The 26,542-nt window shown below is 45.5% G+C and overlaps 1 protein-coding gene across 2 annotated transcripts in view; it reads left to right on the forward strand.

Moving 5' to 3' along the window:
- The window catches only part of ARHGAP32 (Rho GTPase activating protein 32), a 198,014-nt gene extending 178,666 nt beyond the window's left edge, over window positions 1–19,348 (forward strand). For both annotated transcript variants that reach the window (XM_044439533.1, XM_044439534.1), the window contains 8 exons: window positions 2,615–2,722; window positions 5,283–5,428; window positions 7,458–7,659; window positions 8,249–8,394; window positions 8,907–8,981; window positions 9,362–10,243; window positions 10,918–11,912; window positions 12,842–19,348. In XM_044439533.1, the coding sequence (XP_044295468.1) occupies window positions 2,615–2,722; window positions 5,283–5,428; window positions 7,458–7,659; window positions 8,249–8,394; window positions 8,907–8,981; window positions 9,362–10,243; window positions 10,918–11,912; window positions 12,842–15,094 (4,807 nt within the window). In that variant the 3' untranslated portion in view covers window positions 15,095–19,348. The remainder of the gene's footprint in view (window positions 1–2,614; window positions 2,723–5,282; window positions 5,429–7,457; window positions 7,660–8,248; window positions 8,395–8,906; window positions 8,982–9,361; window positions 10,244–10,917; window positions 11,913–12,841) is intronic.
- Window positions 19,349–26,542: the final 7,194 nt, after the last annotated feature.

The following is a 26,542-nucleotide window of genomic DNA, read 5'->3' on the forward strand; positions in this document are numbered from 1 at the left end:
CTGCTGTAGCAGCAGCACAAAATAAAAAATAAAAAGGGCAACTTAATCCTGTGGTGTGCTAAACAGGCAAAATATGCCCTGTTCACATCCTCCTCCATAGCACAGCACAGCACAGCACAGCACACTTCACATTTAAGTGAGAAAACATCTCAGTCATTTTGCTATGGATTGTGAGGTTCTGAGCAGCACCAAGGCTCTCCTGAGTTGCACCTGAGGAGCCCTGGGGAAGAACTATATAAGAACATTACTTAAAATGGAGGTGCGTCATATATGCGAGGCGGCGGGGGCAGGCAGCGAGGCTACTGTAATGCGCTCTATGTGGGGCTGCCCTTGAAAACCGTCCAGATACTTCAGCTGGTCCAGAACAGAGCTGCCAGGTTGCTGACAGGGACTGGTAGTTATTCTCATATAATGCCGGTCCTCGACCAGCTCCACTGGCTCCCAGTTGAAGTCCGAGCCCAATTCAAGGTGCTGGTTTTAACCTATCAAGCCCTGAATGGCTTGGGACCAGGATACCTGAAGGAGCGCCTCTTCCCTTGCATGCCCTCATGCCCCTTAAGATCTGTGGGAGAGGCTCTGCTCCAGGAGCCCTCTTTAAAGGAGATAAAAAGAACAACTACCCGGAGCAGGGCCTTCTCTGTGGTGGCACCCAGATTATGGAATGTGCCCCTTGGAGGGGTGCGCCTGGTATCAAGTTTATATTCTTTTTGGCGCAGGTGAAAACCTTTTTATTTAATTGCTATTTTAAAAACTAATATTTTATCGTTAACAGTTGCTTTTTTGTTTTTTGTTTTTATATAATATTTTATGGAAGTTGTTGTTGTTTTATTGTTTTTAATTGTATGTGTTGTGTGCTGTCCTGAGATGCTGAGGCATGTGGTGACAGCATATAAAAGTTTTAAATAAATAAATAAGCTGCTTTGGCAACAAAGGTCTCCTGTTGCTGGTGAAGCCCTTCCTGGTCTACTAGACCTGGGACTCCGCTCCGGTGTCCTGCCTGTGTCCCTCTTCCTGCGTCTCCTGAACTCCGCCTGCACCTCTTCTCCCCACGACTGGTCTGCTTCCCTCGGTTCTCCAACCCTTGGCTCGCTCTGGACCACGCTACCAGCCACTACGGACTTGGCTAGTATATCGACTTCCAGCTTGACCTGGGACTGTGTATTGGACTTCTCACACCCTGTCTGTCTGGGTTCTGGTGCCTTTGCCCTGTTAGTCAGCCGCCTTCACCCCAGATGCTGACAGGTTGCCGAGGCCGCTCCGCACCCTGACCTAGGCCACCATACGCAATGATATTAGCATGTGCTTCAAGCCCTGCAGGCCCAGGTACAGAGGCGCTGCAATGCTCCTTCCTCATTGTGATCTGTGCTCTTGATGTTGCTCCCGTTCATGGACTCTGTTCGTGACCCTGCTCCTCTTTGTGGATCTTGTCTGTTTTCCTGGGCCCTGTTTGCCCCAGCCTTGCCCCAGTGCTGCCCCAGTCTTGTTCCAGTAGCCCCAGTCTTGCCCCAGTCTTGCTCCAGCGCTGCTTCAGTCTTGCCCAGGCCTTTCTCCAGCCTTGTTCCAGTAGCCCGCCTTGCCCCAGAGCTGCCCCAATCTTGTTCCAGTATCCCCAGCCTTGTTACAGTCTTGTTCTAGTTTCCCCAGCCTTGCTGCTCCTGAGCTGCTCCAGTCTTGCTCCAGTTGCCGCAGCCTTACCCCAGTGTTGCCCCTGTCTTGTTCCAGTTGCCCCAGCCTTGCTCCAGTCTTGTTCTAGTTGCCCCAGCCTTGTTCCAGCACTGCTTCACTCTAGTCCCAGTTACCCAAGGCTAGATCCATGCCTTCCACTGAACATACCCAAAGAAACCAGGGCCATGAAGGAGTGTGGACCCTCCCCATCCCAGGAAAAGGGGTTCCCAGTCTAGTAGACCAGCAAGGGTTTCACCAACAACAGGAGACCTTTGTTGCCAAAGCAGCTTCTGTGGGGAAGAGCTGGTTCTTATATAGCCCCTCCCCAGGGCATCCCAAGTGGAACTCATGAGAGCCCTGGCAGCTGCAGTGGACTGAGGTCTCTGAGCATCAAAAGGAACCCTGGTGCTGCCTCAGAACCTCACATGGATTTTCTGTTTAAATGGATCCGTGCAATTTATACATTCTCTAAACAAAAAGATGACACATGAAAGCATCTAAGCGTCGTGGTGCATTAGGATGGAATTTTCCAAGGTACACAAGTAAGTAACCATTATGTTTTCAGGATTAGTTAGCTTCTGCATCGTTCTGCTGATGAGTCCAATAATGAGTCTAATAATCCTAACAAGTAATGTCAAGTACATGAAGCCCAGCGGTAGCTGTCAGGAGCTGCTGTGTGCTGCTCCATGCTGGATTTCATCTTCCTGCCACTGCATTCTGGAACTTGAATACAAGCACGTGCCTCTCCTTTCATTAATAGCTTAATACGGAAGCAAAGATGCAGCTATTTTTCAAAAAGCAGAATACTGGCTTAGGATGGCTTAGGATGTATTTTCAAGTACCTCATTTGCTAATCAGCAAACTCATATTAAAATACTTTTTTCCTGTTTCCTGTAGTAGTTGTGTGATAAGTTAGCTTTTACAACTAATGCCTTCTCTCATTTTCCAGGACACTGGAGTTCCTAATGAGACACTTGGCCCATCTTGCTGATTACTGTGCCATCACAAACATGCACACTAAGAACTTGGCAATTGTCTGGGCACCAAACCTGCTGAGGTACCTTTTTGTATTAGATTGAAGATGTGCTGTCATATCCAGGGGGTTTTATGTTCTAATCACAAGATGCAATAAATACTGAACATCCAAAACAATTTTATACAAAACTGATACCCCTTTCCATAAGATTTTTGTGCCACAGCTTTAGTTGAAAAAGGTGGGAAGCATTCTTAAATGTAAACTTTGAATTGCAACAGGATTGGAGCTTGTGTTTGCAGCCTGTGACCTATGGAATGATTACACAAACCTGAGTCCCACCTGGAAGTTTAGCAATAGATGCAGAAAGAACTGGTCCCTAGTCTTAACATAGAGATGCACAAGACTACCGGGCTGGGTGTCTCACTCAAGGTGTCACTCCCCCATTCTTTGGGATCTGTGCCGTCTTCCTGATTGGCTGAATGGCCCAGAAGATGCCAGTGCTGAGACTTCAGAGGTAGAGGATGGGGAGTGCGGGATCCATGGTGGTACAGTGCTGAAATGAGGGGAGCAGACCTTCTCTGGCGACTGAGGGGTGGCCTGCAAGGGAACCAGAACAGCAGCTTGCTAGGAAAGCTGCCTCCTCCCAGGTAGGCAGCCAGTCGGCCTGACGAGCTGTGGTCCTGTGAGACAGCAGTAGCAGTACAGTGTTGGATTATATTTTAAGGACTAGAAGAAAAAAGTACAGGGAATGGCCCAACTTGTATACAACCTGATCAGAGACAACACACCTGCATTTACCTTGAGAGACTTGGTCTGCTCCATGAGATAGAAACATAGAAACAGAGTGAGTCAGAAGGGACCTCCCGGGCCATCTAGTCTGACCCTCGGTTCCAGCCGGCTCCGCTCATGACATGTCCACCATCTGCATGTCTAGCCTATCTTTGAACACCCTTACCGATGGGGCCTCAACCACCTCCCGTGGAAGCCCATTCCATACCCTCGGGGTCCTGACTGTCAGGAAGTGCTCCCTGGCATCTAAATGGAACCTTTGCTTTGCTCCGATGGAGCGTGTCCTGCCTTCCTCTGCAGGGGAGAACAGATCCCCTCTGAGTCTCTTCTTCTCCAGGCTGAAGAGACCCAGTTCCCTCAGTCTTGCCTCATACGGCATCCCCTGCAAATCGGCCACCAACCTTGTGGCCCTACGCTGCACTGACTCTAACCTGGCTATATCTTTCCTGAAATGAGGGGCCCAAAACTGAACATAATACTCCAGTTGTGGGCGCACCAGAGTCATATAGAGTGGTAGTATTACCTCTCTCAGTCTAGAAGCCACGCTTCTGGCTATGCAACCAAGGGTGGCGTTCGCCCTCTTGACCGCCGCATCACACTGCTGACTCATGTTTTGCCTACAGTCAACCAGTATCCAGAGATCCCTTTCACAAGTGCTGCTTTCCAGCCACTTGTCCCCTAACCTGTACTTATGACACCCGTTCCTATGCCCCAAGTGCAAGACCTTGCACTTATCCACATTGAACGTCATCCTGTTGTCTCCTGCCCGCTTCCATAGTCTGTCCAGATCCTTTTGGATCTGGAGTACCTGCTCCTCAGTTGTGGCCACTGTCCCAGTTTTAGTATTGTCTGCAAATTTGATCAGCAGACTGTTCATCCCTTCTTCCATGTCATTGATGAAAAGATTAACCACCGTGGGCAGTGGTTGGCTCTGTTGGCTTCACAACAGCAGGCCAATATTAAAATAGTGCATGTACCACTGAAAGCTGGCTGATGTAGGAGCTTGGTCCTCTGAAAGTTACAGTGGCCTGTTGGCCCCTCCCCAGCCTTCCCATTGACTCTCAACATGTATCCCAGGCACTCTTGTGGCACAGCCACTTGTTTCCTTTGTCCCTGTGCTACTCCATGTCTGTAACTGGTCCACAGGAATTCCAAGCTCCCAGGGGAAATGCTCTCCTCCATCAGATTAGCAAACCAATTTTCTGAGCCCTCTTGAATGTGGAAACATGATTGCAATTATTATTGCGCAATACCACTGCATGGGCAGCTGACTAACTAAGGTACCAGGACCCAGGCTTCCAGGGTAGAGTCCCAAGTCTAATCCCAAACAAATCCAAATCTTTATCCAAAAGTCCAAGGTCACTGCCAGGAGTGGAGGCACAAGGTAAGTCCAGTCCAGGAAATAAAAGCACAGTCAAGCAAGCTGGGGGCCAAGAACCCAAGAAATCAATGCAAACAGGAGTTGGGATCTGAGGGCTGTATCATGAATTGGAGCAAAGTAGGGGTCAGGAAACCAGGCAAGGTCCAGGAACAGGAGCAGGAGCAGGATTGAGAGCAGAGGCCAGGAGTGGGGACAAGGTTCAGGTCAAGCAAGCAAGGAGCACGGCAGCAAGACTGGAGAACTTGGTTTGTTGCTTATTTCTACTGGTGTCCATGGTGAGCTGTCAGATACATGCACAGGTTACAGAGCATCAAGGTGGAACAGTGCACATGCACACTTTTCAAGGCAGAGCACAGGGTCAGAAAAGATGTGGGTTGTTTTGTTGTGCAAACCAATGACATTAGCTGGAATACTTTGAGCCAGAGTTACTGCTGACTATTGTGACTGTTAACCTCTCATCCCTTTCCTTAGATCAAAGCAGATAGAATCTGCTTGCTTCAGTGGAACGGCTGCTTTTATGGAGGTGCGGATTCAATCAGTGGTTGTGGAATTCATTCTCAATCATGTGGACGTCCTTTTCAGCTCCAAACTAAGCTCCGTTATTCGTGAAGGTGCAGGTATGTTTCCTAGGGGAGGGGCGAACAGGCTAAATTCAAATGGCTCGCGTAACATACCAAAAGCATTGAGGACAACATCAAATAATGTCACTTTCACTCTAGGCTGCCTAACTGGAGAAATGCATCCTAATGTTTGTTGCTGTTGTTAATCATCCCTCCCTTCATTTCAGGATAATGATGCTTGGCAAATTTATAAAATGGAGGCAATTATTCGGTGCATCAGAAGATGGCCTCTGTTAATTGACGTGATCCATGATGATTTCTTTAATCATAGCAATTTAGCATATTGATTTTTAAAATGTTAATGTTAATTTGGTCTTCTTTAGCTGCAGGGCATATACCATTTGGGTTCTGATATGTAACCAAGTCTGGTTTGTACAGATAGACACCACACAGACTCAGAACTAAATTGAAAGGGACCAAACACTTTACTTAAGAAACTTATCAAAATGATAACAACAGAAACACCAACTTGGTGGCTATATAGAGAACCAGTGTGGTGTAGTGCTTAAGAGTGTGGAATTGGGTCTCAGGCGATCTGGAGCCAGCTGGGTGACTTTGGGCCAGCCACAGACTCTTAGCTCAACCGACCTTACTGGGTAGTTGTTGTGAGGATAAGATTGAGGGCAGGAGGACAATTATGTAAACTGCCTCGAATTTCTTAAATATAATGCATTAATAAATGAATGAACATGATTTGGATCTCATTACTGGCCTAGTGAAGGGTTGTTGGGAACAAGGGCTGTCCAGCAAAGGCCATTAAATATTTCTGCTTTTTCCATGAAGTTTGCTGTGCTGTATCTTGCGCAAAGAAGAGGGACTACAACTATAGATCTTCGGGAGGGCTTGCCTTGTGAGCAGAAGATGGTGAAGCTTGATTAGCTTGGAGTGGTCATTTCCAACACTGTTAAAGCAGTTGTAACTCCTGGCTTCATAGAGAAGCACTGCTATGCCTCCTGCTACTCAGCATAAAGGAATCTGTTAAATTACAACTGCCTATCTAGCATCACGTGCTGCTTTTTAAATCTCTGACCTCTGAAATGGAGCATTTTGAGGCTATAGGCCCTATTCATATACTTTTGACAAGGATAGGCATGTAATTTCTCAAACTCTTCCAGGCATAACAAATTGATACCCATGTGCTATCTCATTATGTAGGATAGACTTGGCTGGTGAATTTCCCATTAGAAGTAGTATTGTCTCATTCTATAATGCTACGTGACATTTTCCTAATTGTGCTGGTTTCTCAATATAGTTGTCTATTTGTCCAGTTCCTTTGGCTTTTGAGTCGTGGCCCCAGATGTATAAGGCTGAAGTTGTTTGTTCTGTTGTGGCTGCTATCGAGTTTTAGCTTCGATGGTGCACAAACTGTTTTAATACATTTCTAGCAGGTTTTACTCTTGGTTGTGCTAATGCCAAGCAATCCCTCTGCTACAAGAAAAGTAGTCAGTGTTTCTCCATTTTTATTAGAGTTAAAAATGGGATGTGGCAGTTCAGATAATTGCTGTAATTATTGTACTGTTGTACATTTAATTTGTGTGTAAAACTCAAACACTTTTATGCTGTGTGGTGTGATCAGAAAACATTCCATGGCAGGCAGTTCTGTAGGCAAGCAGGCTGCCCTCCTTAAAGAATCGAAAGAGAAAGAACTTTTGTTTTAACATTCAGTTTGCTGCAGCATTTTAAACAAATTGTAAATCAAAATCCAGCTTTTTTCTATTCAAACTTGACCAAAAGGCCAGGAAAATGATTGTATTTTATACATATTTCTAGTAACTCAATTTCCCCTATTCCTGATTGTTTCTTGGTGAAAATAGGGCCCTGTGTTTATTTTGTTTCCATCCTCCCTTTCTGCCATCAAAGAATTAAACATGAGTGTTGAACAAGATACTTTGCTTTAGGCTGGATGTGGTTAGTGGAACAGGTGCTAGGCTGGGGAAACTTCTCCCAGTTTGCTTCACAGGACACTCGTGGCTTTCCCTCCTTATACTCCTCTTTACCTGTTCCTTGTGATATTATTCTCTGGCAGGTCACAGTTCATTGTCGCGTCCTAAATCCCTGCTGGTGTCTTCTCCTTCCACAAAGCTGCTCACCTTGGAGGAAGCTCAGGCGAGAACTCAGGCCCAGATCAATTCTCCTATAGTAGCAGACAGCAAGTACATTGAAGTTGGTGAAGGACCTGCTGCACTGCAGGGGAAATTCCACACTATCATAGACTTCCCATCTGAAAGGTAGAGAAATATGTGTGTGTGAATCGCTTTTAAGCTCAAAGACTGACTTCAGTAGTGGAGCCTCACAGTAGATTGTGCTGCTGATGTGAACGCTCCTCTCATGGTCACTCTCAACCCATAATGAACATTTCACGCCAGTTTTCCCTCCCTAGAAATGGGTGAGCTCTCCAGTTCCTACCCCTTCCCAAATTAGAAAACCTCAGATAATTTATTCCGAACTGGTTTGAGGACTTATCATGGCCATCTCCTCCCCACTGCTAACGTTAAGATTCTCTCCCCTCCACTTTCTGGCAGAGGGCTATGGTGGGACACGAAGGGGGCACTTGAGGAGTGGGAATGGGGTGCGGTTTCCTTTCTTCTCCCTGATGCACTGTTTTCCTTTCCCATGTCCCTGATACACTGGTTAGCATTATACAGGTGCACACACATTAGGTTTTCCTTAATGGCATTATATGTGCAACAATAGAGGCTACTGTTGCTGATTCTTATTTCTCCCTCCCACACCTCTTTTTTTTAAGTCAGGAGCTTTTTGTACAATACAGAACATTCTGATATTCTACACACAAATGCTTGCTGTTGTCTCCTACAGAAAAAGACCACCCAGTAAGATGAAAAAGTCCCCTGTTGGCAGTTGGCGCTCCTTCTTTAACCTGGGGAAATCGTCCTCTCTCTCCAAACGGAAACTTCAACGCAACCCAAGCGAGCCCTCCGAAATGAAAGCGATCGCTTTAGCAGGTAGGATTGTCCCTTTCCTGTGGCAGAAAGGACCCTGGGCTTTAGGGCTGAACTTCACTTCCGATTCTCCCAGTTTTCCTTGTGTTGCTTGTTTGGTTTTAGATGATGGCTGGTACATCTCTTTTGCCATTTAGCACAGTTGAGTGTTGCATAACATTGGGCTAATACACAATACCAGTGGAAGATTTGAGGAAAAAGAGCAGTGTTTCTTGCCTGTAACATCCATTCGTCCTTCACGAATCAACTTCAGCTCTGTCCATTTACCTCTTAGGGAGTCTGAAGGGAAAGCAAGCCTGTTTTGCTCTTGAGTTGTCATGCTGTTCCAGAGACCGCCTTCTGGGTCCAGACTAATCGCCTTAATGGATTCAAGCAATAACCTCAGTGTTCGAAAGATTTGTTCAAACTGTCACCCATTTCTTTGAAGAACTTAGCATCTTTTACTGAAGGAAAATATTTGAGGATATTGGGCCATGTGTTTAAATAAATGCAACTGTTCTATTTCCAATGTCCAGGAGGGCGAGGAGACAGTGGAACTGTGCGCTCAGCAAAAAGTGAAGAGTCGCTCTCATCTTTACATGCTATGGATGGTAAGAACCCGGGAAAAATAATGGCTCCATTTTGACTGTGTGGCATGGATAAGAAGCTGTAATTTCTATTCTTTAATAAGCCAAATTAGCTTAAATATGACTATTTTAGTGCCTGCTTCAAACAATGCTCCACTGTTAAGAACATGAAAAAAAGTAACAGTCATTTCCCAGTTTTAGCAGAAAGATAACCTGGGGGTTGCTGGGCAAAGGAGGAAGACGAGGAAATCCAGACTTTTAGCACAAATGCATGCTAATCTTACTTGGGAAGAAAACACAACCCTGTTGAGAAATTATAATCCTGTAATAGAAGATACAAAATATAATTTAATATTATTGAACTGACCCAGATATTAACAGATACCTGCTCTCCATCTTACTAGGTGAATCTAAACTTTTTCGACCTCGGCGACCAAGATCGAGTAGTGATGCATTGTCTGCCTCCTTTAATGGGGAGCTCTTGGGGAGCATGAACCGCTGCAATTCCTATGATAATCTGCCCCATGACAATGAAAGTGATGCAGATGAGGGGCATCTCCACGTACCTGTTCTCATCTCTCCCAGGTCAGCAGAAGATGTTGATCTGAGCCCACCTGAGATTGGCGTAGCCAGCCTGGATTTTGATCCCATGTCTTTTCAGTGCAGTCCACCAAAAGCAGAGCCTGAATGTCTCAACAGCAGCACTTCCCTGTTGGAGTCAATAGACTTTAATAAGGACAAGCAAAACACCTTTAAGAAGGAGCTAGACTCCGGCAGCCAGTCCCAGACTCCTGGCAGTGCCACCAGCTCTGAACCAGTGTCTCCTTTTCAAGAGAAGACCATGAGTCCCTTCTTCACTCTAGATTTGAGCCCAACTGAAGATAAATCATCAAAATCCCAGTCTTTCTCTGAGAAGATCACCCATGCCTTCTCCCCCAAGATGGGACAGAAACCAGCCAGATCTCTACCACTAAATATATCAGAGCCAGTCTCCTTCACTATACCTAACCGAATGCCAGATGTTCTCATGGGAGGGTTGTCAGGGAGTGCAGACCCTTCAGACTGGACTAAAGGAAATGCTGGCACCAGTGAAGCCGCAAGCATGTCCCTGCCTCCATTGACCATATCACCTTTGAAAGCCAATGAGGTGAGACCAGGTGATGGACATCAGCAAGAGTTCCAGAACCAGGGAGATGCTAAGAAGCTAGAGTTTCAACAAGAGGTGGAACAGCCTATGCCCAGCAGCAGCCAGAGTAAGCCTGTACCTTCTGGACAGACACAGCCAGGTACAGTGTGTTTTCCTCCATTCTTTCTTTAAGTTCACAAGCGACCAGCTCTCTCACTTCTCTGCGTGCCTTTAAAAGAGGGGGAAAAGTCTGGTGTTAAAATCCAGAGTGTATGTCTTCCAGAGCATGTGGAAGTTGCTCGGGTCCTAATAGAGAGCATTAGAGGAACCCAGTGCTTCTCTGCAGCTTCCTTGCATCACACAAATGCTTGAATATTTTATCTATCACTGTATCTTTTCACTCTTTCATAACATGAAATGATCTCTTGCAATCCTTGCAAATCAGTATGCCGCCTGATAAACTTTTTATTTTTAAACTTAAATAAATAAATCTGGCTACGGTTGAAGACAGGACCTTTTTGGTCAAACGTAACCTGTGATTACATGGTGCAAAAGATCCCATCAAAGGATCAGATCATTTCTTTCTGCATTACCTGCTGCCTAGCTCTCTAGGAATGCAACAGGAGCCCTTAGACAATCGCTTGTGCTTTTTGCATCGAACTGCTGTCCTGTTTGCATGTATGACAGAAGAGGCACTTTATCACGCCAAGGAGTTGCCACTGTGAAATGTTGGAAGAATCTAATTTTTATAATGGTCTATAGGAATTGCTCACTCTCCTTCGGGGATAACATAAATCTCTTCTTTTGTCTGTTTTTTACTCTTCCTCCCACTAGGAGCAGTTGCCCTCGACTCCCCCCAGGATCCTGTTCCAGTCAGTTCTGTCTCTGTTGTCCCTCCTCCTCCTCCAAAAAATGCAGCTCGCATACTAGCCTTAGCCCTGGCAGAGTCTGCCCAACAAGCCTCTGTCCAGCCCCAGAAGAAACCTGATGTTCATTCTGACTGCCCCAGCTGTGTAGAGACTGAAACTGGGGGAACTGCAGAAAAGTTCCATCCATATTCTAATGTTGCTGCAGAAAAGTTCCACCTGTATGCTGCCCTGCCAGAGAACCAGCTCAGTGTTCAGGCTGCTGCACCTGGAGATCAGCACAGAAGCGAATTACCAGTAGATCAGGACCTCCAACCCAGTAGCATGCCTGAGGGCAGCAATCACTTACCTGTTAGCACACCTGGACATCACGACCATCCTTGTCTCCATACTGACATGCCTGGAGACCCTCACAGTGGAACTAACATGGGCTGGGACCACTCCCACTTCCATCGGTGCATGTTGGAAGATGCACACCATCTCTCTCACTCGGTTGTAGCCGAGGATCAAAACCACTCTCATCCTTGTGCGAGAGGATCCGTTCAGTCAGAACCACCCACAACAGTGATGCCAGTGGAAAACCCACACCACCATAGTGGAGGTACCCCTTTGGAAAAGAACCAAGTCCATGCCAACAAGCCTCACTTTCCAGTCTGCACTGCAGACATCAAACTAGAGTTTCCTCCTGTAACTGCTGGAGAGAAAGCAACCACAGCAGTTCTGGCATACACAACAAAGAACCCAACAGCAGCAAGTGAAGCTGATTCTGGAGTATCCAGCCAGAATGTTCCACCTCTAACTACCACAGTCAGCAACAGCAACAACGCATGGGGAGAAATGGATCTCGTGGCTGCTCAGCATGCAGGCGGTCACCAAGTCCTGGCACAGAGACCGGGGGACCATCAGCCAGCTGTAGGACAAGTGCCAGCCACCACCACTAAAGTTTCAAGCAGCTTCAGCCAGGTAAATGTTGCCCAAGTGTTCCCCTGCCGCTTTCTCTGTCTGGCACTCCACCCTGCATTACAAAATTGGCCAAGTGTGGAGAATCTGAATAGGAGGACATCTTGCTCCCTCTGTCCAAAGATTAGAACCCATGGCAGTCACATTTCTATGGTTAGGACCCCTAGGGTATGGAGTGGGCTTCCACAGGAAGCCCCATCGGTGAGGGTGTTTAAGGATAGGCTGGACATGCACATGGTAGGCATGTCATGAGTGGAGCTGGCTGGAGCTGGGGGTCAGACTAGATGGCCCAGGAGACCCCATCTGACTCAGTCTCTTTCTTTGTTTCTATCCCATGAAGCTGATTGGTGGACACTTAAAGAGAGTACTTCTTCATACAGTGCATAGCTAAACTATGGAATTCACTGCCACTAGAATGGCCACCGAGAGTTGACAAGAGTATTGGAGAAATTCTTTTTTAAAAAGTTATTTATTTACTTTCACAAGTACAATAGGAAAAGAATATATGGGGAAAAGATGCCAAGGGATATTCCCCAAATATAGCATGCAATTTCAGTAATTGAACATTACTGTTCAATAAAAGGCAAGCATTTCTGTCTGCTATGGTCCCATTTAAACCATTCAAATCTTAAGATTAATCTAGATTATAAAATTAATTGTGAATTTTTGATGTAATTTTGATGTGTTTCATACTATTTTTGTACGCTGCTTTGGAAATGTCAGCTGAAAATCAAAATCTCATGTATAAATAAAAGAAGTGTGCCCCCCATCCAGCTGTACTTTGGGTGAGACCCTTGTACTTCTTCCCATGGGCTCAGAAAGGAGCAGGCTAAGAAAAACCAGTTCTGCTTCTCACTAAGTCTTCGATCAGCTCTGAATGTGTTTATGAAGCTGGGGTCACCACTAACCTTTGGTGTGCTTTCTCATACTAGGTACGCGGGGAAGCAACTCCGGAGAAACTGTCTGAGCCTAGATCAGCCGAGCCAGGTCCCATTTTTGTTGCAGAGGGCAGTGCCACAATCCAATGTACTTCTGCCACCCCTGTGGCAACATTTCACCAAGGGCACCTGGAAAAGCCCCGAGAGAATGCCAGGGCTCCCCCTTTGCACCTGAGGTCCGACTCTGTTCCAGCTCACTCCTCATACGGATTTACTCCTCCAGTCCCACCTGTGAGAACAATGGAGAGTAAAATTGCCGCTGCTATGCATTCAAACAATGCGGATACCCTGAATCCTGCTGGTTACCATTCCTTTGTGGCTTCCTCCACCCTGCAGTCGTCAGTAGATGAACCTGTGCCACCACCTCCACCACTGAAACAGGCCTCTCTCCAGTCTGCTTATTTTTCTCATTCCAAGTCCGAGAGCCCCTCTGAGGCTCCGGTGTCCGAGAACTACGCACATCACAAGGCTATGTCCCTCCACCAGTACAAGGCCGAAAGCGTCCCTCCACCCCTCTATCACATCAAATCTGAGCCGCACCCAGGCTATCCGTCCTTGTCCGAGACCCCGACCTCCATGGCCCCCAGGTATAACACTTGTGCCATCCAAGGGAAGAGTTCCTCTGTCCGCCACTCCAAGCCTCGCAGCCGAGTGGAATACGTGTCCTCCATGAGCCCGACCATGAGGAGCACTAGTTATGCAGAGGAGACGCCGCCGTACCCCACCATCAGAAGAGTGCACTCCCTGCACGTCACGGCCCCCTCGACCATCCGATCGGTTCCCATCTCCCGCACGGAGGTGCCCCCCGATGACGAGCCCCTGTACTGCCCAAGGCCTTTGTACCAGTATAAGCCATATCAGCCTCATACGGATTATCATGTCACTCAGTTGCAGCCTTACTTTGAGAACGGGCGAGTGCATTACCGGTACAGTCCCTACTCCAGTTCGTCCAGCTCAGCCTGTTACACTGCAGCAGATGGTGGATTCTACGACCTGGAGCCCTATGGGACCATGAGGCTGAGGCAGTTCCATCCTTCCCCAGGCAGAGATTTTGCTTCTTACTCCAGGTTGCAGACCAAGAGTCTGTACCGCTATCCTGGCCTGCCACCGTACCCCCGGGGAGGCCTCATTGGACACCTGGCAGGCAAAGAGCACAGTTTTATCAGCAGGGATGTGCCACCTGCTCCAGATGTCAAGCCGATGTATGTCTCCTGGGATCTGGAAGACATGGAAAAGTACCGCATGCAGTCCATCCGCCGAGAAAGTCGTGCACGCCAGAAAGTGAAAGGGCCAGTCATGTCCCAGTATGACAACGTTTCCCCTTTGTTGCAAGATGAGTTACGGACTGTGGATGTTGTGCACTTGCGCAGCAAATCGGATCCGGGGAAAGCTGGGCTCCTCACTGTTGCGGATGGGAAAGAGGGGAGGTACCCGGTGAAGTTAGGGGCTGCCGATGGGGACGAGTGCTACTATGTGCCCCATCCGGAACCCGAGGTAGATAGAGCCCATTACCAAGGGACCTTTGGAAACGGGCAGACAGAGAAGCCTTCCCTCCCTCAAAAGCAAAGCAGCCTCAGGAGCAGAAAGCAACATGAAGCAGGTTGCAACTCAGCTGAGCACAGAACACACCTGCCCCATGAAGTGGGCCATAGGCAGCCTCTGGATTCCAAAAACGGGCCTCCGTATCCGGACTACCGACCAAAGGGCCACCAGGAACTGCCGGAATCCATTGGGTATCAGCACTCTGGTGGGAAGTATGTCCCAGCAAGCCACGATGCCTTGAGACTAAATCATAAGGAGGTGAAGCTGGCAGAGGAGCGGCCTGACGTACAGCGGTCCCGGGCCAGGCCATCTAACGCCACCAATGCCGAAAAGCACTCCAGAGACTGCTACAGAGAGGGTGAGCACTACGGACAGCCTGCGGCACCTCCCCCGAAGCCGGAGCGGAGCCACAGCCTCCGACTCCAGCACCCCGAGAACGCCGATCGGGATGCCGGCCTCCTTTATCCGTACCAAACCCTCGGCAAACGCCAAAGCACTATGACTGTGGTGTCCCAGTATGATAATTTGGATGATTACCATACCATGCCTCCGCACCAAAGAGGGGGCTATGCTGGAGGGGGTGGGTTTGTGTCCCCCTTCGCTCACCCGCATAGCAGGACTTATGCCACAGCCTTGGGCCAGGGAGCTTTTCTTCCCACCGAGCTCTGCCTGCAGAGGCCTGAAACAGAGATCCATGCGGAGTGAGCTCAAGGGAAGAGCAGATAGAGAGTACGCAGCCTCTGCTGGACAGTGGACTGGTCTATTTTTTCAATGACACATGGCCCTCCCCATCAAAGCATCTCCTGCCATCATCCCCCTCCCCACTCATGCCTCATGCTGCTTACTGTTTTTTATATAGTAAATGTACAGTTTCTCTCACGTTGTTTAAAAGTAGGTTGCAGCAATCATGTAGGTTTTTGTTAAACTTGAAAACAAAGGCAGTCTCCAGGAAGAGTGGAAATAGCAAAGGAGGTACAGGGGTTGCGCTGTGAATGGTTCTTTAGATTTCAGACAATGGCATCTCCCATACCTTTGCCGCTGTCCTCCGGAGCCCTGAGCAGGATATATGTATTGATAGATGGATGCAGACATTTCTTCTCCAAATAAATGTCCCTTCATGTGATCGCCAGAGCAAGATTTATGAGATGACACACCTTAGCAAATACTTTTAAGTTGGTTCCTTCAGGTTTAATGTATTAAACTTGGGCAGAAAGATTATTTCCTATTATTCGTTCAGTTCAACATTTCTGTTTTTTAAAACGAGCAAACAAAAATACCATTTTTCATAAAGTGGCTTGTTTCATGGCTTGTTAAGAGCCAACCCTGTCCATTCATACCAGTACCAATGGGGTGTGATCCTCGTGGTGAGGAAGGAAGACCAAGAGGAGTGTTCCAGTAAAATATTTTCCCTTAAGAAATAAGAAGACATTTCATCAGCTTTGGTATTGTTGTAAATAGAGCTTTGCTTTGCCAAGCCTCACATATAATTCCTGTAATTCTTGTGTTTTAAATGGAGCCCCTCTTTTTTAGAAACAAAAACAGAACCATTTTTCGGGCAAATGCATTTCCTGTGCACTCCTGAAATACCCAGGGGTCGTTATGTTGGGTGAGTCTCGCCGAAATGTCAGAGTGTTCTGGCACAACCCTCAGTAATTCCAGCAGGCCTGCAGGAGAGTCACGATGCAATTATTTTTGATAAGTGGACAGGCTGTTTTAACTCCTTACTGAACTCCCTATTGGACCTAACCAGCATCCCTGGTTCACAGAGGGATGCCTGGTTTTCCAAATGATGCTGGTTATCTGATGGCCATGACAAATGTCTAATTATGTAGCTGTCAGTTTAATAGCTGAGTTCCAGCTTAGAAAAATGATAGTAGCTTTTGCTGTAGCATCACACCTGTTTCACTATGTCAGTTGGGCAATGCGGGGGAATGTGTGCTTCTCCCCATATGTTGTTGGACTCCAGCATGGCCTATAATGCAGGATGATGGGTGTTGTAGTCCACACATCTGAAGAGTCACATATTCCTCACCCCAATATTAAGGTAACCCATGTGCTGTCCATTTAGATTGGTGATACCATGCATACCCCTGGTGCATTATCATCTCCCACTTTTGAAAGGTATGCAGCTTCGCTTGCTTTTTTGGTGAAGTTAGAAATATGCAGTGCACATGATGACTTTACTGAAACAGAAGGAGCTGGAAAATGCGAGACTGCTTTTTAGCATAAAGCTATGCAGCCACTTTGTAAGATAATAAATAAAAATGCAGCATTCCATGTGGCAAGAGAGAGATTTCACTTGATGAAATAAATTACAAAATGGCTATAATCCATTCCAGGCACAGCTTGCTTTCTCTTTCTGGATCACTGAAACTGCCTAACTGGGTTGGAATCCACGGGAAGTATCCCGAGCACCTCCCTGTAACCAAGGCTCTTGCTGCTGCAACAGGCACTGGATGTTACTAGAAGGAAGGAACCTGTGTCAATCCTCTTGCAAAAAGATTTGCTTATTGGCATCCCATGCTTTTAAATACCAACATACTTCCACAGGGGCACAAAGCACTTCTCAAGGCAACGTATCATTTGGTTCTCTGGATTTCCTGGCCTCATCCAGGCTTGTTACAATAAGAATAATTTGTCTCTTTTTGTTGTGATGCACATTCTCTCAAACATTCGATAATTTTTTATTTTTAGCAGTATTATTCCCGAATGCGCTAAGTGTAAATTTAGTGCCCAGAAAGCTCACTGTGAACCAGGTTTACCTCAGCATCTCCTTCCCCTTGTGAGAAACCATATGCTTTTTCATTTTCCTATGTAAATGAGAAATATGTAGGTAGGGCCATTCTCGTCCGCCAGCTGTATAAGCAAGCTAGTTTAGCTGACTAGGCAGTTCTTCCTTGTGCTAGCAAATGAAGCCCAGCACACAGGGGCTTCTTCCAAAATCCACTGAATTCCAGTATCCAGCCATGTAGGTTTTCGCTTTGTTGGCAATGGCTATGTCACTCTACTTGATATTGGTTCCCTCTGGGGTGAGAGCAGGACATATCATTGAGCTTAGGACATTTAAGGTTCAGGTAGCAAGGGCTGCAGGACATGCCTCTGTCTTCATAAAAGCCTTAATTTTCCTTGTTTCCTCTCCATATATTCACCTGGTTGTTGTCTGCTCTCCAGGCAAAATCAGAACCTAGCCTACTAATCTCATTTCTGTACGTTGTATGCCCAATTGAACAAAAAACCTGAAACAGAACACTTTTCTCCATCTCACAGATCTCATCTCCCTGTGGAATGGGGCTGCACAGGTTAGATTTTGAATGCTCACCTCCTTCAAACATTTCAATAGCAACAACAACACTCCCTGAATCCTCCTGGCCAGAATATTCCAGGAAAGTTTTGAAACGGGATCATGAATTCCATCTTCCCATGTTCAATACTGCTACTTATTCTGTCTATGTCAAGCCAACAGTATGATTTTGGGTCCATCAGTCCAGAATGTGCTATATAGCAGTATAACTTTGACCATAAAAGGAAGCAATTAAGAAAAGCTTCCTAAGCTTGAAGGAGCAGTGACAATCACCATGTTCTCCTGTATTTCTCTCGAGCAGCTGGAAACTTTTTAAAAAACAACCTTCTTTTCCCCATCTAAGTAAGCCATACAATTAACTATGCAGTTCTGCTCATGTACTGTGGTTAATTTTGAGACTCTAACCTTTAGAGATGAGCCCCTTCCTCATTCCTTGTTTCTGCCGTTGAATCCCAGGCATGGCTCCACTCCCTCAAGAGAAGGAAAAGTAACCTTCACCAATCTAAATATTATGTTGCACGCTAAGGAGGAAGTGGGTGTCATTCCGTCCGTTGCAGGGAATCCCCTGCAAGAGAGGACCAGCTAAGTGAAGAGTGTGACCATCCACTATAAATCCTTTAATCAGCTGTTTTATCATGTGATCTATGGCTCCAAGCATGCTGATGAGAACAGAAGCCTGGCAGGTTCTCACGTCTCTTGTTACTCACTCCCTTTACCTTAATTGCCACTTCTGATTTTTCAGCAGAATTTTTTGACATTGTTGGAGATCCAGATTCAAACTGCAGGTGTACTTGTGTACACACAGCTATATCCGAGTGTTCATATTTACTTAAAAGGAAAATTGCTCCTGCTTCCCGCCACCTTTCATTATTGCCACATTAAACTGTATGGTTGTTCATAACCTTAAAATGTTTTGATCAGGTTAAAGATTTATGCAGATGATGGTGAAAACATTGTGCCTATGTCTTTGCAGACGTAATCTGGGGAGGGGGGCTATTACTTGGAGGGGATTACAACGAGAATTTGCACAGTTGTGGCAGCCAATGCCATAAACAGCCAAAATTTGCTTGAAATATTATTGCTCACTTTCAGCTAGAATATTTGGACTTTTGTACTTTTTCCCATTCATCTCATTTGGTACGTTGTTGACAAAGTGGTGGTTGACTGCAGCGTGAAATTATGTGTCAAGGGAATGGAATTGTAGAGTTCTAGGTTTCTGTTTTACTTTTTAAAGGAGGCTTCGGCATGACACTTTCTCCAGAACCTTTTGCTATGGAAACTGATGTAATGGGCATGGTACAGTTTAACATGTGCTCAGTAACTTCAGTGTCTCCAGTAAGTTGTATATTGTATAGTTTCAGTGCAAAATGAACAAGAAATGGTTGTTGTGCAGTTTATTTTCCTACTGAGGAAAACTTGAGTTGTCTTTTTTGAGCCACATGAGAGAACCATCTCAGAAAGACTTGGATGATCTCTAGGTGTTCTCTTCTCTTTAATTTATATAGTGTCTTAATTTTTTTAATTCTATATTTTTTACTTTTGTGTGTGAGAACTGGTGTAAAATGTATATGCCGAGCTCATGTTCTTTAATGTAAATATTTTTGTGACTTTCCACTCCCACCCATCTCTTGTAAATATATAGATTCTCATTTTCTCCACACCGTTTGGGGCGGATGTGTTTGGTTTATTTTTATTTTTTATTTTAATTTGTACTGTAATGCTATGATCAGACTTGAGGTGTCTTGTGCTATTAAAAAACAACAACCTAACGGTCTCACCAAACTCAGATGTACAACTCAACAATTAATGAAGCCGGGTTAAAACCTACTCCGTTGTTATCTGTGTTTCTGTTGTTCTGCATCTACACAGGCCAGGTACAGTTTTGAAGGTATTCAATTTCAACAACAGCAATTGTGCAATAGTTATTATCTGATCCTTCACATGCAGCATAACTGATCTCAGAAATAACATGCTTCCTGTAATACATCCCTTATCTTTGTTACCCTTCATTTTGAGACTCCTCATACAAGATGAGAAGCTATCTAGTATAGAAAAGTATGTAAAGAATTATTTTAAAGTAATTTACCACAAAGTTTTGCCTTCAGAGGTGAGGTCATTATGAGTGTTCCTTAATCACTAAAGCAATTCCATTAATCATCTTTTCTTCTATGAAATATTTAATGCAGCTACTACTTGTGTACACTGCGTACTGTGCCTCAGGTGATGACACATTCCTCCTTGGAGCTGTCAAAACAAGTGGTCTAGCTCAACTTCCTGCTGGACAATGACCACATTAAAATGTACTCACATTTGCCTCTCTTGTCATAAAAAATATCAGCATCACAAAATGATTGCATTTCACATGAATGAAATTCTGTAGTCTTGTTAATTTTCAGTTGTACTGGTTCCAACAGTGGGAATATGCGGTGCATGCATTTAAAGTAACATTCAGGCTATTGTTATTTATTCTTTATTGCAATCCGTCCAGGGCAGGCTCACAAGCAATGCACATTAATGAATCTCTCTCAATATCTGTGTATGTATGTTTGGCCAGAAGGATCCAACTCACAAGGCACTTGGTGATGGGAGGCCCTGCTCAGGAACAGGTGGGAGCAGCCAAACCAGAGGCCTAATGTGATTTCCATCTGCCTGCAGATGAGAGCTTTGTCTGATATTTGATGATTACAGCAGTGGATAGGCAACAAAATGGGAAGAATTTGTGCAACATAAGCCACTTTTTGCCATAAAAACACACGGGATGGAGGAGAGAATACATGTCCTAAAGCTTCAGTATTATGCTGCATGGTATCCTAATGCAAACCACACAGGGCTCTTCCAGAAAATTTAATGCAAAGTTTATTATGAATCGTTGGAAAAGGAAACACTATAACACCTAGTTATTGGTGTTTCTCTGTGACTGAGAAACATTCTAAGTCGCTGGTCTGTTCAGGAGATGAAAACAGACTGGATGATATACATTAGATCATCCGTGCTTAAAACTGATTGACTGCCCCCAAAACTTTTATTTAAGAATGCTAAGTAGTGAAATATTAGTGGAGGCTGAAACTATGCTTGGAAATTTGACCCAGTAGAGCTAGTGGCTTTGTTCATCTCTACCATCTAAACCATAGTTCAGCCTTCTGTAAAAAATTGTAAACTCTTGACTCACCTTTTCTACAGCTATGTAGGAAGCCATGAGCTTTGGTTTCTGTTTTCAACCAACTGGTTTTTCATCATGTGCAATTCCTGACAAATAGCTTACTTTTCCAGGGGAACCTGGACAACTTCACACTGTTTTCTGATCTGGTTTGTTTCCCTATCACACAAAGCAAGTCAAGGTTCCTTGACAGGAGAAGTGGGAGGTTCTTATACCTTCACAATCACACAGGGAGGAGATGCAGGGACTCAAGACTTGCTCTTCCTTTCTCGCTGCTGCTTCTGAATCCTTTCCCTGGCTGAGCTGCTAAACATTTAATAGTAACGAGATTTTTGTCATGATGGAGCATGGAAATGAGAGCCTGCCATGATGGAAGGAGGAAATTGTAGTAGAAAGAGCCCCTTTTCCTGGCCAATACAGGTGTGTAAGTTGTCCAAGGGCCTAACACATTGTAGTCAGTCACAGCAGTTACAATTACCTGCATTTCTGGGACATTTATCTTGCTAATACCTGCATTAGCAAGCAGATGCTCATTTGGCTGGCCACTGAAAAATGAATTTAATTAAATAAGCATTATGCAAATTACACTGAAGTCATCTAAAACAGGGCAACATAAAGCTTGGTCTGATATACTGTGCAACACATGAGGTTTGCAATAGACCTAGCTGGAAGGAAACCTGGTCGTCATCATGCAAGGCTTATAGAAAACAGCATTGCAGCTTTCCCTGTTATGCCCACAGGAGGATGCAGGTACTCTTAGAAACTTAGGAGATTCGTGATGCGAGACGGTGTTGACTTTAAAACTGGGGCATGTAAAGCCCAAGCACGACTCAAAAGGACTGAGGCAGCACAGTAACTGCAGGAAAGAATTCTTACAATTTTAATTGCATGTTCTTTTTTAAATCTGTTAACTGACTCTCTTCTCTGTGTGATTCATAGCAGAATCTCTCCCTCTTCCTCACAAGGTTCTCCTAATCACCACCTCCTATTTGCTCTCCATGCACTCATGTGTGCTCATGCTTCTTGTTGCATCCCATAGGTATATAATATACCCATTACCTTGTTTGTTTTCAGTCTCCCAAAGGACAGATCTTTTCAGTTTCATTTCTTTGATGCCTCTTTATACTCCACAGTGTTCTCTTTTCTGCACCATCACAGGTTTCCCTAAGCTCTTGTTCTCTCCACACCCACTGTTCTTCTTCCTCTGTCATCTCTGCACTGCCTTCTTATCTCAGCTGGTCGAGCGTGGCCACAGTCACAGCAACATGCCAATGGAAGAGTCTTGCGTGCACAAGTGGGTCATTCAGCATGGCTGGCTTGGACGGCTATCAGAAGCTGCTGCCAATTTTAACATTTGCTTCTAAATCCAAGCAGAAGAGAAGCAGTTCAGATGTAGCAATGTTGTCATCTTTGCATCCCTACTCTTATGTTTGAAGAGCCCTAAAAGGTGATGGGTTCCTGGCTGGAATGTGCTTTGTCTAAGCCCTTAGTCACAGAGTAGGCTGTGGACATAGGAGATCCTTGCATGTTGGGTTCAAATGGCCGCATTGATCAATTCACTCATAAGGGAAAGGAGCAGTCCAAGCTGCATTACTCCTCCCCCTTGTTGCATTTGTCACTCTCAGCTCATGGAGGGTGACAGCCAAGAAGGGAGCTACACGTGTGCATGGAGGCTATGCAAGCCAGAACTTCGATTTCTCTGCATTCCAACCTGCATGAAAAACCTCCATGGCTATAGACAGCACTTTATAGATGGTTGCCATTCACAAGCTGAGGCTGCTCCTCACCAGTTGATTTTACCCCATCCTTGAATACACAGAAATGGTTTGGGCATTGCATGAGGGGGAAGTGGAGCTAAGCCCGGTGCCCCTGCCCCTTCCATTACCTTTGCCACCCATCCTGCAGCCCCTCATGAGAGGTGGTGGGAAGCCTCCTGCAGCAAGCACCTCCCATGATTTAGAACTCTGCTCTTCCCAGCATTTACAGTGTAGGGCTCTAAGTCAAACCAGGAACAAGCAAAAGCCCTTCCTTGCTGCAAACCTTTGTCCTCATCACATGGAGTACTGCAGAAAGAAGGAGCAAGGATGCAATGGAAGGAGGAGACAATCCAGGAAACTATTTGGATACCACTTCATATCCTTAAAATTTTTTCTTCTGTGGTAAGAATAGTTCTGTGAATACCACAGTATTGCTTGCAGGTCTATATGCAACACACAACAGTTTGGAATGCATCAAGTGATTGCTGTGTTTTTTCCCCATGCCTGTCCTTCCAAGGGGATATAGACCATGCCTCAAGTCTTGGGCTGGCTTTCAGCTAGCCCAATTGTCCCCTTTCAAGCAGACTCAATTCAGCATCTCCAAGGAAATACCAGGAAGCATGGTTTACAACCTGCTTGGCAACCATGCTGTTCACTTCTTACCTTTATTAGCCTTGTCCAAGAGGAGTTATCACAGTTCAAACCTGTGCAGAGGTGAGAGGAGGTGTGTGGGGAAAGGGACTGCAAGAGGAGAGGAATGGAAATAAGTGGAGAAGTTCTGTATAATTGATGGAAAGTGGACCTGTTAAAAAAACACTAGCCATACTATTGAAATGGAACTACCCTGTGCAGAAGCCGTGTTATGACTGAGATGAGCAGAGTGCCCACGGCAGTGCACTGCGAATGCTCAAAGTGTTCCATGTAATGACCGCATTAATCTCTGCCATTTGGCTGCTGAAGGGGGGAAGTCCTCACACTCTGCCAATAGTGAAATGGCCACATGACCCAGGGAACCATATCTCATGATATGGAAGCCTCTGGCACTGACAGCATTGGTTCGATTCATGAGAGAACAGTTTGCCAGCCTGATGAGGGGCAAATATGAAAGGCAATCTTACCCACGTGGGGTCATTTGACTTTCACCAGAAGTTAATCAGACCCATTGATATATGAAAGCAATTTGTAGAGGAGTGTTTTATTTTATTTTTTTGCAGGTTAGAGCCTCCAAACAAGCATTTCCAGCCACTGAAGGGTGGGTGTCAGGTCACAGGTGCTATGTTGAAAGCTGCCATGTTCTTGCTGGTAGTAAGTATATCAGTTGAGGTGGTGCTAACTCAGATGAAGGTGGTGACTGCAGCAGAACAGTTTGCAAACTGTTTGCTCACAGTTTGGTGTGGCTACTGGTGTGTGACAGACATGGCTAGCTTCTCTGTCTCTTGAAGAGGTGCACATTTCTCCAATGTTGTTCTCCAATTTGGCCACAAGAGGTCAACCTCCACAATGCTTTGCTCACAATGATTTCTTGCATAGGTTGTAACCCATTCCATCCTCCCACAGAAGTCTGCTTTAAAGTCTCTGCCCTCCCCTCCCCTCCTCTGCTTTTAATGGATGCTTGTGTTCTATGCAGTTCAGCCCGATATTCTGTAGCACAACCTCATGCAAGTTTATTTTGAAACATGTCTTCCTGAATACTACTTTCCCCGTGTATTTTAGCCCCATCTCAAACCTTTGGACCAGGGTGGGTTAGACATAAAGTAAAGGTGTGATCCTGTATAAAGTTAGATGGAAAACAGAACCACAACTCTCAGCCCCACCAGCTTGCGATGTGTTTAAATACACATTGCACTGCACCCTGAATAAATCACAGAGAGGGTTCCTATGGATCCCTGGTTCTTAGGTACATGTCATGAGTTGCCAAAAGGCTGGAAAGGGTTTTGAAGAACTATCAGACAGAATGCTTTGCTTTTTTAGATTAGGGAAAAGGTAGAATCAGAAGGGGGTTTACAAGCCATCATGACTAATGCCGTCAACAGCCATCCAGGAAATTGTCCAATCTCTTTTCAGATACATATAAGTGAGCGTTCATTGCCAACATTTGGGGCAGTGAATTTCATGTATTAATTATATTCCATGGGAAAGTAACACCTCCAGTTTCTGCCCTGGATCTCCTGCTAATCATTGCATTGGGTGATCCTGTACTCTAGTGTTATGGAGGGGGGAGGAAACCCCTTTCTCCCATGCAGTGCATCATTTTATATGCTCCTATCATGTTCTACTATCCAAATATTTCCTTAGAGGAGAGCCATTGCAGCTACCTGATCAGATTGCTTGTCTTTTCCTACATCTTTTCCATAGCCACAATATTCTGTTTGAGATGCACCCTGTATTCCAAGAGAGGCAATATTCTTGCAATTCTATGGGGTGCAGGCCCTTTCTGGTCAGCCCTTTGAGCTTCCACTGGCATTAAATAGCCTGGCTTATATGATTGTAGGTTGGAAAATCAGTCGTGGTGTCTTCTTAACTACCCTGCCATGCTATCACACCCCAGATTCACAGAGTCAGTGCGTGGCTTGCTCTGTACTGGGAGAATGTGGGTGGTTGAGGTGCTTAACCCAACCAGAGCCCATGGTTCTGTGGTAGTTTGTTAACAACCCACCCTTGGTGGGTTCAGATATAGCAGCAAGCTGCACTCACCATGGATAATTGTGTATACTGGATAATGCACAACCACCATGACTTATTAGCCACCCCGCAATCATGCCAACCAGCTCAATGTCGCCTAGGATTGAAAAGAGATGAAAACAGATCGAAGGAGCTGGTGTGGTGTAGTGGTTTTAGTGTTTGACTCAGTCTTGAGCGCTCCAAGTCCAATCCCCCTCTCAGCCATGAAGCTCACTGGGCAGCTTTGGAATGGTCACAGATGCTCAACTTAATTTGCCTCGCAGGGTTGTTGTGAGGATAAAATGCAGAAGGGAAATCTGCAAGCTACCTTGGATTTCTTCAAAAAAATAGGAAGGGTATAAATGAAATAACAACAACAACAACAACAATAATAATAATAATAATAATAATAATAATAATAACGGGCCTCTAAACTAAAATGGACAATCTAAACGATAAGATTGGCATAAACTGTGGCACTCCACTTCCAATTCTCAACAGACATGAAGGGACCGCCATGCTGTGGAAGGAGTCACCCCCTGCTTTAAAAAGTTATGAGCACAAAAAGGCTGATCTTCTCTGACTTTCCAAACTAACTACCACGCTGTTCAGCTTTCTGCTGTCTTACCACTCCTCGTCTGCCCTTTCTTTTTAATCTTGCCCAGTTGCAAGATTTGTACTTTCAAACAGGTGAATGTTAATTAAAAGTTCCAAAGATCATCTCTGCATTGATGTGTTTTCTCATTACCTGGCCCTATCTCAAAAGTGATTAGCTTTGTGCAAATGTTGGCAGAGCAGGTAGGCAGCTGGGAGCAAATACTGGGCTGACCTAAAGCTGGTTTGCTTCGGCTCATTCTCTGCTTAACAGTCCATGAGGCTGTGTTACCCATGAACTGCCCTGCTTGGAAGGACAGCCAGCAGCAAAGGCTGATAAGGGAAAGGATTTGTTGTATATCTGGTTGGTATCGAAAGGAACATTCATTACTGCCCGTAAAATGGAGCAAAATGAGCCAATGGACAGAAGCGATCTGTTTGGGTGTCAAATTCCACTTCGGAGCGGGGCCAGAAGTGTCTGACTCTCTGCCCCACGCAGGCCTGGGATGTGCAGCCAGGCTAATTAAAAGCAACTTTCAAAATGATTCAGGGTCGGACCTTGCCTGCCCAGCTAGACAATAATGGAAATGGCTGCCTAAAGCAGAGATAAGCTCCCTGTTCAGCACAGAATGCTTCAAAGAGACACCAGAGTGTTTGAAATGCGTTCACAGTGAGCTTTGCAA

The sequence above is a fragment of the Varanus komodoensis genome, unplaced genomic scaffold, assembly GCF_004798865.1.
Source record: "Varanus komodoensis strain SLA01 unplaced genomic scaffold, ASM479886v1 scaffold35, whole genome shotgun sequence".
Taxonomy (NCBI): Eukaryota; Metazoa; Chordata; class Lepidosauria; order Squamata; family Varanidae; genus Varanus; species Varanus komodoensis.